General features: G+C 38.6%; 1 protein-coding gene across 1 annotated transcript in view; it reads right to left on the bottom strand.

Moving 5' to 3' along the window:
- Positions 1 to 13,209: 13,209 nt before the first annotated feature.
- MKX (mohawk homeobox) overlaps positions 13,210 to 13,738 on the bottom strand; it is a 78,317-nt gene continuing 77,788 nt past the window's right edge. Inside the window, exons 5-6 of the mRNA XM_008150414.3 lie at positions 13,501 to 13,528; positions 13,210 to 13,396 (exon numbers count right to left, since the gene is read on the bottom strand). Coding sequence (XP_008148636.2) covers positions 13,210 to 13,396; positions 13,501 to 13,528 — 215 coding nt within the window. The remainder of the gene's footprint in view (positions 13,397 to 13,500; positions 13,529 to 13,738) is intronic.

Below are 13,738 nucleotides of genomic sequence, written 5' to 3'. Positions count from 1 at the left end.
GAACATGGAATTATTTGTTATGACTAGGTAAAATAAAGAATATTTATACACTTATGTTAGGGCATGTTATCTCTCTCCCACTCTGGGTAACAAATACTATTTTCTGAGAACTATGAAAATAAGCTTTAGATAAACCAGAGTCATTTGTAACTGTGAGTCACAGGACTATGCATTCTACCTGAAAGCAAATTCACTAAACATGAATTCACTTAATCACCAATTTCCTGTAATAATGAAGATTTCTCCCAAATTTTGGTTTTCCCTTAGCTTCTGCACAGGTCTCCGACCCTGCATCCTTCTGAGCTGTCACTGGTGTTTTGTTTTGGTTTTTGTTTTTTTTTTTATACAGAATTCCCTGTGAGTCCCCGGGGAATTGACTCTTGGACTCCCTCAGATACCAAAATCCCAGGGTGCTCAAGTCCCTTAGTCGACTCTTCATATGCTTGGATTCTACATCCATGGATTCAACCAACCCTAGGTCAAATCATTGTTGGTTGAATTGCAGACATGAACCCATAGATACCGAGGAGTGACTGTACAAATTGGAGGCTTTCCTGTCACTACACACAACAGCTCACTATCTTTTCTACTCTGTCAGATTTAGCCCCTGGCCTGGTATTTGCTTTTTCAATGGTTTCTGCCCTTGCCTCTATAGTTTTTTGGAAAGACAAGCAATCCTTCTTTAAACCCTGTTTAGGGCCTTCTCCATTTGTGCTGATTTGTGCCATGCAGCTGCTCTGGTGGCCCTCCTCAGCCATGTGCCTGTATCTGCCCCTAGTTTCTGGGAGTGAAACCCCAGCAAGCTGGCCACCTGGCTTGAGGATTTAGGACATGGGCAGAGGTCAAACTGCTCACTAGCCCCTATATGGTGATTTGGAACCCTGGTTCCAGGCATCTGACCCTCTTCCTGAGCAGACAGCAGGGACGGGGCTATGGCTCTTCATGGTCACATGATCACTCAGTGAGCCAACTACTCTCTCTGAGAGCTCTTCTGTTGCTCATGAGGGGCTGCAGAGGGAGAGGAGCCGTGGCGTCTCTGCCCAGAAGGTCTTTGCCCAGCACAGAATTTAGCAAAGGGTATGCTTTGCTAAATTTCACAGCTGGGAATACTGCTGAAGAGAGTGTCACACAGTCTCAGAAATGAGGGGTTAGACTGTTCAGAGCCCCCTAGTGAAAGAGAGGAATCAAGTGTGGCCCTTCCAGGGGAGAGGACCAGAAATGGAGAGACTGGGGAGGGTGATGGAGAGAGATTCACTGAGACACAGGCAAAGGGTCTTGGCATCCTAAGAGAGGAGAAAGAACCCTGGGTAGGACTAAGGACTGCATTTACCAGTACTCACGGTACCCTCAGAGGAGGGAAGGGTGGAAGAAGTAAAAGTCCTGAAGTTACTTCCCGACATCTTTTTTTTTTAATGTGAAGTAATATATAAATCTTTTAAAAACCATGTAAACCATTTTTAAGTTACAATTAAGTGTCATTAATTACATTCACAATGTTCAAGCATCACCACTGTCTATTTCCAAAAGAAATTCTCTACCCATTAAGCAACTACTCCCCATTGCTCCCCTCCTAAACCTGGTGACCTTTAATCTACTTTCTGTCTCTATGAATTCACCTATTCTAGGTTCCTCACTTAAGTAGAATCATGTAATATTTGCCATTTAGTGTTTGGCTTATGTTACCTAGCACAGTGTCTTCAAGTTTATCCATGTTGTAGCATGTGTCAGAATTTCATTCCTTCTTATGGTTGAAAAATATTCAATATCTTTTTAATTACTGGATTTTTCCCACTTTGGATACCTTTGCAAAAACACAGAGTACTTGATGAGATGCATGAAGTCATTTTGCACAGAGGTCTCATCCCCATCAAGTTCTGACCACATTCAACCTTACGAGTTGGGTGAACTTGGAAGAATGAACTGACAAGGAGTTAAACACTATATGGAGGCCCTGGCCAATGTGGCTCAGTTGATTGGGTGTTCTCCTGTGCACAGAAAGGTTGCTGGTTTGATTCCTGGTCAGGGCACATGCCTGGATTGTGGGCTTGATCCCAGGTAGGGGGCATGTAGGAGGCAGCCGATCAATGTTCTACTCTCACATCAATGTTTCTCTCTCCCTCTCCCTTCCCTTCTTTCCCTAAAAGTCAGTTAAAAGGTCTTTAGAAAAAATATGGAGAAAGATAATTCAGTACCCATTTTAATATTTTCCTACACCTTAAATGGATAGAAATTTTCCCAATTTGTGGTTATTTACAGCAAGCATTGTAAATCAAGCAAATGCCATGAAGTACCAATAAAAATTTTTAAAAATCAGCCTTAAATAGCTAAACTTTCAATAGCAGCTCATAAAGTGAGGCTTGGCAGTTGTTAGGTAGTTATGGTTAAATTGACAGTCCTTTGGGGAATTAAGATATCCAAAAAGCAGAGGTAGTTAAGACTATAGTGATAAATGGTTGGGCTTGTTGGTTGGAACGATTTTATAGCACACATTTAAGCTTAACCGCTTGTGAGAAAGTGAACAGGAAATAGAGGTTATCACTTCTTCATAGCCACTCCATTCATTATTGACTTTAGGGGGTCTTATGACAAACTAGGAAAGGCAAGACTGGGGCTATTTAAAAGAGGAAAACATTTCTAGGTAACATGATATTGTCAGGTAGAGGCGGGATTAGAGAGTTGTGAAAATCTAGCAAAGGCACAAAAGAGAAAGTTAAAAAAATGAAACATCGGATCGGAAAAATTTTTAAATCACAATAAAGAAAATGTTAAGAATGTAATTTCCCAAGACTCCTGGTGGAAGATGGTAGCACAAAGTTATACTTACTCTACTCTCTTTATTAGCTCCTGCCACCAGTACAAAGAAGAAAAAAAAACAGAGGGCAAAGTTCCATCTTTGATGAAAGTTGGCTTGGACCCAGACACAGAATATGAAGAATATCTGTTGCATGCAGTGACATTTTCACCAAACCCAGGGTTAATATAAAAGTTGATACATACCTCTCTACATCTCAGAGGATATAGATTGCTCTCCAAGTGAGTGAAACAGTATTCTAAAACAGCAAAACAATCGTCCCTTACTTAAAAAGACAAGCACTTGGATCATGAGCAGACCACAGGAAAGGAGGTGGGGATCAATCCTAACGGGTGTTCATTTTATAACATAGAATTAGAAGGGAAGTGGGGCTGCAAGACTGATCTTCTCTTATCAAGAAATGGATTAGAAGTGAGCCAGAACTGGAAAAGAAGAGAAAACAATGATCTAGCTTATAATTGCTGACCTGAGTCAGTTGAACAAAGAAGTAATCTCTAAGAATTACCGTATTTTACTATGAGCCTCTTTAGTTCCAGCCTGGGAGAACTGCCCATGCTGGAGACAGGAGTTGTGCTCTCACACAGACACAGAGCCGCTTGGGGAAGGAATGTGAGCGTGGTGTTGTTCTGAAGCACATACGTGGACTAGAGCTGCAGGGACACTGTGCCCTTTCCGTTCCCCTCTCCACCCCTTCTTGAGCAAAGAGTAATAGTAAGGATAAAGGACAAAAAAATGGGACCTGAATGTAATTCTCAAAAAGGATAAAAGCAAACATAAGCAAAAAGCAAATGAAGAACCTGCATAAAAATAACCTCCATGAAAAAAATAACATTTCTGACAAATATTATTCTATATATTCAAAGAAGTTAAAGTGGAAATACAGCTTGAAAAGTGAGCTCAAAGTGGATATAAATGACATCACTATCGCAGAGGAGAGAATGATAAGGAAGTAAAAGTGAACCTATTGAGGGCAGGAAAGAAATGGAAGATAATTTAAGAAATAGAACGAAACACATAGATGTACAAACAAAAGGAAAACTTGATACTGCTAAAAGTAGCTATGAAAGACTAACACAGAAAATTTAACTAGAATTCTGCTATACTCTGTCAGTATGTATTACAATACCCAATGCCTAGTAAAGTGCCTGGCATAGTATAGGTACATGACGAGTAATAATTGAATAAATGTATATGGCATATAAGCAATATTGAGGAAGAGAACATAAAAGGGGAACTTAAATAACTTAGATATAAGAAATATTTTCCTGAAATAAATTAGATTTTAATCTGTAGATGTGGAAGACACAAAATGCTCCAGAATAACTCTTAGATGCATTTCATTAAACTGCTGAATTTAAAATAAAGAATTGAACGAAATAATAAGTAATGTATTGGTGGGAATACAAGGCTGGCATCAGAGTTTCCCACAACACTGTCCAACTAGTCAATTAGTAGGACAGCAATACCAAGAATTCTGAGGATGTAAGTAATTCCCAGACCTATTTAGGTTATCATCTATTATATAAAAACTCTGTGGTCATCACGCCATCATGCCGTAACGACCAATGAGCAGGACGCTGCGTGTGCAAGGTGGACGGGGACTTGAGTCTGTATATCTTCTTTGGTAAGGGGACTCTTAAGGTCTTTGACCCATTTTTTAAATCAGGTTGTTTTCTTATTGTTGATTTTTAAGAGTTCTTTGTATACTTTGAATAACAGCCCTTTTTCAGATGTGTATTTTGCAAGTAGTTTCTCCCAGTCTTTCAGAAGTTTTTTAAAACTTGAATAAAGTATAGTTTGTTGTTTCATGCTTCATGCCTGGTGACATATCTATACAGTTATTGCCATACTTCAAGGTCATCTAGGTTTTTTCCTATGTAATCTTGTAAGAGTTTTATAGATAAAATTTTTACATTTAGGTATGTGATCCATTTTAAATTAATTTTTATGAGGGATGTAAGGTTTATGTCTAGCTTCATTTTTTTTTTGCATGTCAATTTCCACTTGTTCCAGTACCATTTTATAAAAAAGAGTATCTTTTCTACATTGTATTGCCTCTGCCACTTTGTCAAATATCAGTTGGCTTTATCTGTGTGAGTCTATTCTGTACCATTGTTGAATTTGCATATTCTTTTGTCAACACCACTGTCTTGATTAATGTTGCTTTAAAGTAAGTCTTGAAGTTGCGAGTGTCAGAACTCTAACTTTGTTCTTCAATATTGTACTGGCTATTCAGGACCTTTTTTCTCTCCCAATATTTGGATTAAGTTTGTTGAGATCCACAATTAACTTGCTGGGATTTTGATTGGGATTGTGTTGAATCTGTAGATAAAGTTGGGAATAACTGAGAGCCTAACAATATTGAGTCTTTCCATCCAGGGGCATAGAATATCTCTCCATTTATTTAGTTCTTTCATCAGAGTTTTGTAGCTTTCATGTATGGATCTTGTACATATTTTGTTATATTTACTAGTATACATAAATATTTATTTTTTGGGGGGAGTTCCTAGCTCATTTTTTATGCCAAAATAAAGTGCCAATGGATACAAGAGTTAAGCATACAAAAATGCTAATAGCAGAATAATAATGTAATACTAATAGCCAAAGAGATGGACGAATCTCTTTACAATTTTTGCACTATCTATGTACCAGGTACTATTATTGCAAGTGCTTTATATATAATAACTATTTTAACTTTCACAAAAAACACTAAGAAATAGGTTATTATAATGATCAGTGTCTACTATAATTTACAGAGATAAAACTGAAGTTAGATAGGTTAAGTGTCTTCTCCAAGATTGCAGAAGAGATAAGATTGGAATCTCAGCAGTTTGGCTCCCGACTTTGTGCTCTGAGCTATATATACTATTTCTATGCTGACCAAGTGTATGCAACCCCCTTCCAAATACCCCCTGTATGTGCACAGATACTATTTAAGCTTCCAAGTTTAAAAATATTATAGAAGAATAAAAATATATATAAAATACAAACCAGGAAGATATTTGAAACATATATTATAGATAAGGTACTGAATTTTTAAATATACAAATAGATCATAAAAATCACTAAGAAATGGATGAAAGGAGGGGAAGAAAGACTAAAGGAAGGAGGGAAGGAAGGAAGGAAGGAAGGAAGGAAGGAAATGAACAAATAGTTCACTGAAGAGAAATACCAGTGGCCAATAAGCTTATGCACAATGTCACTCACTGTAAAAAGTACAATACTACTTAAAACAATGATGATACATTATTTTTTTACCTAGTACATTGTTACATATTAAAAAGTTTAGTAATACTCAATGTTTTGACTAAGTTATGAAAAAAACAGACAGTCATGCCCTACTGTTGGAAGAGTAAATTGGTAGAATTTTTTTTGTGTGTTTATTAATCCTCACCCGAGGATATTTTTTCTTTTGATTTTTAGAGAGAGTAGAAGGGAGGAAGAAGAGAGAGAGGAAGAGAGAGAGAGAGAAGAGAGAGAGAGAGAGAGAGAGAGAGAGAGAGAGAGAGAGAGAGAGAGAGAGAGAGAGCGAGAGAGAGGAGAGAGAGAGACAACAATGTGAGAGAGACATATCACTCCTGTACTCGCGTGTCTGCGGCCTGGTATCAAACTGCACCCCAGGTACGTGCCCTTGACCAGGAATCAAACCCTTGGCACTTAGGTATGAGAGACAATGCTCTACCCTGAGCCACACTGGCAAGAGCTAAATTGGAAGAACTTTTAAACAGTAATTTGGCAGTGTCCATCAAAAACGTTAATGTACTTATTATTTGAGCCATTAATTCCACTGCTAGGTATTTATTCCACAGGCTATAAGTAGCCTGAAACACATATGCACAAGATTGTTCACTACACCAATGATTGTTCACTATAGCAGTGCTATTCATATATGGCCTGCACAAGGATGACAATTCACCAATTGCTTGTTATTAGCTTGTGAGGAGTTAAAGGGCCAGAATGTAAATCTACTACACTTCTAAGAGCACAGTGAGTTCAAGTAGCAATTTTTTTTCCATAGGAAGACTTTCCTGATTAAGAAGCAGTGTGTTGTCCTGGCTGGGTGGCTCAGTTGGCTGGGTGTCATCCTGTGCACTGAAAGGTTGCTGGTTTGATTACCAGTCACATGTCCAGGTTTTTGGCTTGATCCCTGGTACAGGGCATGTAGGAGGCAGCTGATCTAAATTCTGCTCTCACATCAATGTTTATCTCTGCTCTTCTCCTTTCTTCTCTCTAAAAATCGATAGAATTTTTTTTTTAAAGAAAGCAGTATATTGATTTATATTCTGATGCAAGTTCCTTATCTCAGTGTGAAACAGCACCATGAATAGCATAGTTTACAGTAACTAAAAATTGGAAACAACCCAAAAGTCTATCAAGTGGGTATTTACTAAAAAAATTAAAATAGATAAAAAATAAAATCCTATGATCTCACTCATTTGTGGAATCTAATGAACAAAATAAACTGATGAACAAAATATATCCAGAGACATAGAAGCATGGAACAGGCTGTCAAATCTCAGAGGGAAAATGGGGGTGGGTGGGTGGATGGAAAGAGATCAACCAAAGAATTTGTATGCATATATGCCTAATCCATGGACACAGATAATAGGGTGGTGAAGGCCTGAGGGCAGAGGAGGTAGGGCAGTGTGGGCTAGAAGGGATCAATGGGGGAAAGAAAGGGGACATATGTAATACTTTCAACAATAAAGATTTAAAAATCTCTCTCTACGCCCCTGGGTCTGGGAGAGGCCACGCGCCCCTGGGTCCGGGTGAGGCCATGCGCCCCTGGGTCCGGGTGAAGCTGGATCCTGGGTCCGGGTGAGGCTGGGTCCTGGGTCCGGGAGAGGCCACGCACCCCTGGGTCCAGATGAGGCTGGGTCCCAGACCCAGGTGAGGCCGCGTGCCCCTGGGTCCAGGTGAGGCTGGATCCCGGGACCAGGTGAGGCCGCGTGCCCCTGGGTCCAGATGAGGCCACACGCCCCTGGGTCCGGGTGAGGCCGTGCGCCCCTGGATCCGGGTGAGGCTGGGTCCCGGGTCCGGGAGAGGCCACACACCCCTGGGTCCGGGTGAGGCTGGATCCCGGGACAGGTGAGGCCGCGTGCCCCTGGGTACGTGTGAGGCTACACGCCCCTGGGTCTGGGTGAGGCCGTGCACCCCTGAGTCCGGGTGAAGCTGTGCCCCTGGGTCCGGGCGAGACCAAACCAGAGGGAGTCGGACCTGCATTACCACCATTTGTCCACCATCCAGAGCTGAAAAGTCAGTGCCGACATGTACACATAAGGAACTGGTGGACATTGAAATTGGGTCGCAAAAGAACTGTTGGTCCAGAAAGAAACTCACTACAGACTGATTCATTTGCCTGTCAGCATAACTATTATTGCTCGTCTCACATTCTGTTCTTATAAGTATATTTCTAGTAACACATGATCTCACTCATCTAGGGGAAATGATGAACAACATAGACTGATGAACAAGAACAGACCCAGAAACAAGGAGGCATCGATTGGACTGTCGGGCCTCAGAGGGAGAGTAGGGGAAGGTGGGGGAAGAGGGGAGAGATCAACCAAAGGACTTGTGTGCATGCATATGAGACTAACCAATGGTTAAGGACAACACGGGGGTGGGGGCATCGGTGTGGGATGGGAATGGGGGGATTAGGACAAATATGTAACACCTTAATCAATAAAGAAATTAAAAAAAAAGATAAAAATCTCTCTCTATAAAAGGCTAATATGCAAAGTATCTCCTCGGGAGTTTGACCAGGAGACCAGGAGTTCAATCGCTTGCTATGATGTGCGCTGACCATCAGGGGGCGGCGCGGAACAAAGGAAGGCCTCGGCTGGCAGCTGGAAGGCCCCAATTGGCCCTGGTCGCTGACCAGGTCTAAGGATCCTCCCCTTGCACGAATTTCATGCACCGGGCCTTTAGTAAATACATAAAAACAAATAAAATCATATGCATTCATTTAATAATGAGGTATGCATATCTACATATATGTACCACTTTTATATATACATGACAGAGTGGAAAAATATTGCAGAGAATTATAAATATAGTTAAAAGTGCAAGATGAAAAAGTATGAGTTTGCATATTCATAGAGTTTTTGGAAGTATACACAAGACATTGTTAGCCATAGTTATCTTTGGGCTATGGTACTGGGGTCAGAGAGAAATAGGGCAAGGAGATTTTTATCTTGTGCTCTGTTATACTGCTTACACTTTTCTACAAACTAGCATAAGTTACATTTATACTTTTTAAAACCATGAATTAAAATTTAAAATTTTGTTTAAAAGTAATGAATACAAGTCAAATTGGACTCACTGCAGATCAAATTTCCAGAAACTGGCTTTGGGATGAAATTTATTTCAGAAGACTTATTGAGACAATCTTTACATGAATTTCCATGGAGTCATTTGTGTAAAGATGTAAAAACACATGAGCATGTTTTTCCAAACTCAGAAATCTGGTTTTCTCATCTTAAAAAAAATTTATTATGGGCAATATACACACCTCCCAAACCAAATGTTTAGTCCATCTCTAAGATACGTCTCAAAGCTAGAAAGTGGTGAAGTTAGAACACTTTACCTGCAGTGTGACAATCAGCCATCTAATTCTGATCACAACTGTTTCAAAGAAGTACAGGACCAAAGACGCCTTGTGCTCAAAAAGGCTCAAAATGGTAGATCATAACATGTTTTTGACAAGATCGAGGGGTCCTAATATGCTTCATGGAAACCACAATTTATATTGCCAAAAATTATGGGATATTAGACCTTTCAGAGCATCTGGAATACATTAATAATTGTTAACAGTTGTACAGTACCATGCAGTGTGCAAAACACTTTTATATCTGTCTTACTTAGTCTGCACATCTTTGGAGAGGTGGATTTCATAGATCAAATTTTATAGATGTAAACTCTAGGTATAGGAGACTTATGTTTATGCCCCAAAGTCACTAAGGAGTACAGAGGCAATGCCAGTCTATACCAGCCAAGTCCTGACCACCACTCCACACTGCCTTCCAAGGCATGGCCGGCCTAAGCGCCCCAGATGGAAGAGTCTGGGTGACTTGCTCTTATTTTCTGTGTTTATTTGCATGATATTATGGCATTGGGCTGGCTGAGTTTAAAAGGAGACCATTGCTGTTGCCACTGTGTATTAGGCATCGCTACTTGCAGTGGGCAGAGAATACAGATAGTGGCTTGAGTTCTCAGTCATCTTAAACAGGAGGATCGAGCAAGATGATTAGAGGGAAAAGCAATGCGTGTTGATCTGAATGAAGGAAGCTCTTGTACATGCTGTGTTTTCTATTGGCATGTCTGTTCTTCTCTTTGTCCTACTTTATGCTTTTTCCAGAAAGTTCAAACTAATGATAAAAATGATCTTCCTTGCAGGTCTTTCTAACTCTGATACCAACTTTCACTGTTTCATTGCAGTCTCTCATGTCAGATACCTTTCCTTTCCCAAGGCTCTTATTTAAACTGCCCATATCTCATGTGTCATTTATCTGTTTTCTTGGATCTAAACCCTATATTGAGGAATTATAATTATGTAATAATACCATTTATTGAGCACCTATTTAAAAATTCCAGGCACTGTGGCAGGCACTTTATATATTACATATTATCTCTAAAGTTTGTAGCAAATTCTACAAGGTTTACCTCATTCCTCTCACTTTGCAGATAAAGAAACTGGAGCCAAGAGGGCCTGAGTCTGGATCTCACAGTAATGAGTGGCAGTGCTGGGATTCAACGTAGACCTGTCTAGCCTCAAGGCCCAGGTTCTCTCCAGGACAAAGCACACAGAAATAATGCTTGTTGTATTAGCTACCGAAAGAAGGTATTTAATGAAAACCTTCATTTTAAATGTATTTTAACAGAAGCACACTCTCTTTTCCTCAGCTCTGAGAAGGTGGGTTGGTGGTCTGAGGTGATGAAATCAAACCTAACACCAATGCGGTGCTCCCATATCACATCCCTTAGTAACCTAAGGAAAATTACGGCATATAATGGGCCCTTCTGTTCTACTTCTTTCTCCACCTGGTCAACTCTCAAAGAAAAACAAAATTCATATGATCATTGAGGTCTAGAAATTAACTTTTATTTTAAATCTGTCAAGAACTCTTGGCAGTTATTAATTTTATTAAAATGATTACACATGGCAAAACAAAGCATAGAGGTAATTCTATTTCTCTGCAACATAAATTATGAGTTAGATTTTTAACTGCTGGCTCAGCATTGTTCAAGATTCTTCTATAGGATTGGGGGGACTTTGGTTTCCAGAAAATGTTAAGCAGCAAGAGAAAGAAATGAAAAGTACTTGCAGTTGGAGATATTGCCAAGGATGTGCAAATTATGAAATCTTCTTGATATGTTTATAGGCCAGACTCCAAACTTTGGTATGTAAAAAAACACGCACATATGAGTAGCCATTCTATATTGGCTTGTCATCCATAGTTTATAACATCGAACAAATTTGCTGATTTCTTTTTTAAAAAATGGCAACAATGAGTTATAACCAATTCAAATAAAAACAACCAGCATCCATTCATCTAACTGGAATATGTCAAAACAAAACAATTTATTAAAATATTTAATACCAGAATAACTTATAATAGTATGAAAAAGAGTGAAGTACTTGTCTCTAGTTTTCATTGATATGATCCCATTTTGACAAAATTGTTTTACAAAGATTAAAAAGTTTTTTATAATGTAAAAAACTACTTAAGGATGTAAACCAAAAGAACGCATACTTCATCTGATCATACAGTCATAACTTACATATCTTGCGTTGCACTTACTTTTACTAAAAACAACAATTTAGAAAACAAAGTAAAAATATGTACAAAATATTTTTATATCAAATTATTTTCATACACTAAATAAACCCAATCCCCAAATGCTATGTTACATGAAAAAGTGTCCTACAATTTATGTCAAGATTGATACTGTCCACATATGGACTAGAGCAGCCTTTGGTTTTAAAAGCATTTTGCAAAATAAAATAAAAAATGTCACCACATGGCTGCACTACTGGCTCTCATTCACACTCACAAAAATGCTTTCCAGTTAAAAAAAAATTACAAAATATATTACATACACATAAAAACTTCCCCCATGAAAGAGTGAAATCCTTTTTACATCTCTGATATTTTTGGTGTCTCCACTTTTATTCAAGTTTCAAGCTTATTTGAATATTATTGTGTGATTATAAAAGATATTCTTCTTTCTTCATATTGATTATTCTCACTCAGTGATAGCCTAATTTAGAAACAAAATGTTCTTTCCTTTAATGCACAATTTCACTTAATTTTTACTTGAAGTCCTACTTGGCAAAATTTAGAGACTGTTTTATTATCCATATGTTTTAAATTTAAAAATCAATTTTATGTGTGTGTGTGTGTATGTATATATACATACACACACACACACACACACAGAGATTCATTTCTTTCATTATCTTGTTCTCATTGCAAAATAAATTGCTCATCAGCAATTGTAATTTGAAATGAACCAAATAAAAGTTTTTTTTAGCCATTTCTTAAGAAAAACAATTTCCATTACAAAAATAGCAAACAAGTTTATATTTTAAAATTAAACAATAAGTTTACTTGTACACAGGAAAATTTTGAGTTATCTATATAATAATTTTTTTAAAAAAAAAACTTCAGCAAAACTTGAGAAAAAGAAAATCCAAATTAACTCTAAAGGGCATGTATTTTCCAGCAGTGCATGGAAAAAGCTTTTCTGATCACAACCTACTCATTGCGATTTTTCTTAATTTTACACATTATGTGATCACCGCACCTTTCATTTTGAAAGTTTGTAATGTATCAGATATGCAGGCACGATACAAGCATAAACGTCTTACTGTCACTCTGCAAAGAACACCGAACAATTTTAAGTACCGCAGAAATTTTTCTTAAAGGAACATTTCCTTTGGGCAGAATGGATTTCCAAGTTTTCACATGTGAATTATTGAATATATTTCAAGGGCTTTTGGCAATTATGGTTTCAGTCCTGGAATGGTCAGGTCCATCTGGAATGACACACAGAGACTAATAAGCATTATGGCGTTGTCATTTTGAGGCATAGCTGCTCTGCTGTGCCCACGTTGTAGCTTATTTTCAGGAAGCAAGGCACTTACTGTGATGGCAATGCAGACATTGTATACAAAGTTTGAATAACATAAAATAAGTTAATATTTTTGATTAAACTGAGGGTTTTTATAATTTATATGTCTTTTATAGAAGCAACTAAATGGAATATTTAGGATATTTAAAAATAAGAAGACATGTCAAAGGGAGCCATTATCACTCCTGCTTCAGCTCTCAACATGAGGATTTGTGAGAAGACTCTGGGGGAAGGACAGCCACGGGTCTGCAAAGCGCAGGCTGTCAGAACTGCTGGGCCAGGGGCACCTTGACTGTCTTCACTTCGGCTATATGCGACGACTTCTGGATGATGCAGCTGGCGGTTCCCTGCAGTCTGTCCTTTCCTTGTGCGAGATTCGTTAAGGCCATAGCAGCATTGATCTCCTTCCAGTATGTGTCATCCTTGCTCAGCCCCTTCCTATTAGCTGCACTGGATTGAAACAAAACAAAAAGAAAGTGATCAAACTCACTGCAGCTGCACAGAAAATGGCAACACTGAAAAGCACAAACAACAAATCAAAACCTATTGCTCACCTGTTATTGGATCCATTGTCCAGAGTGTCTGTAAAGAAAAGCAGAAATTCAATTACTTTTCTTTCTCTTTTAATCTCAGGAGTTTCATCATGAATTACCAGGAATAAAAGTTCATCAGAAAATATGGTTGATCTCTCACATTGATGTTTCTCTCTCTCTCTCTCTCCCCCTCTCTCTCTCCCTCTGTCCCTCACTTCCACTCTCTAAAAATTAATGGAAAACATACCCTTTGATGAGG

Source organism: Eptesicus fuscus, chromosome 5 (assembly GCF_027574615.1).
Source record: "Eptesicus fuscus isolate TK198812 chromosome 5, DD_ASM_mEF_20220401, whole genome shotgun sequence".
NCBI classification, from domain to species: Eukaryota; Metazoa; Chordata; class Mammalia; order Chiroptera; family Vespertilionidae; genus Eptesicus; species Eptesicus fuscus.
The sequence above is the reverse complement of the archived record's forward strand: the minus strand, read 5'-3'. Positions and strand labels throughout refer to the sequence as shown.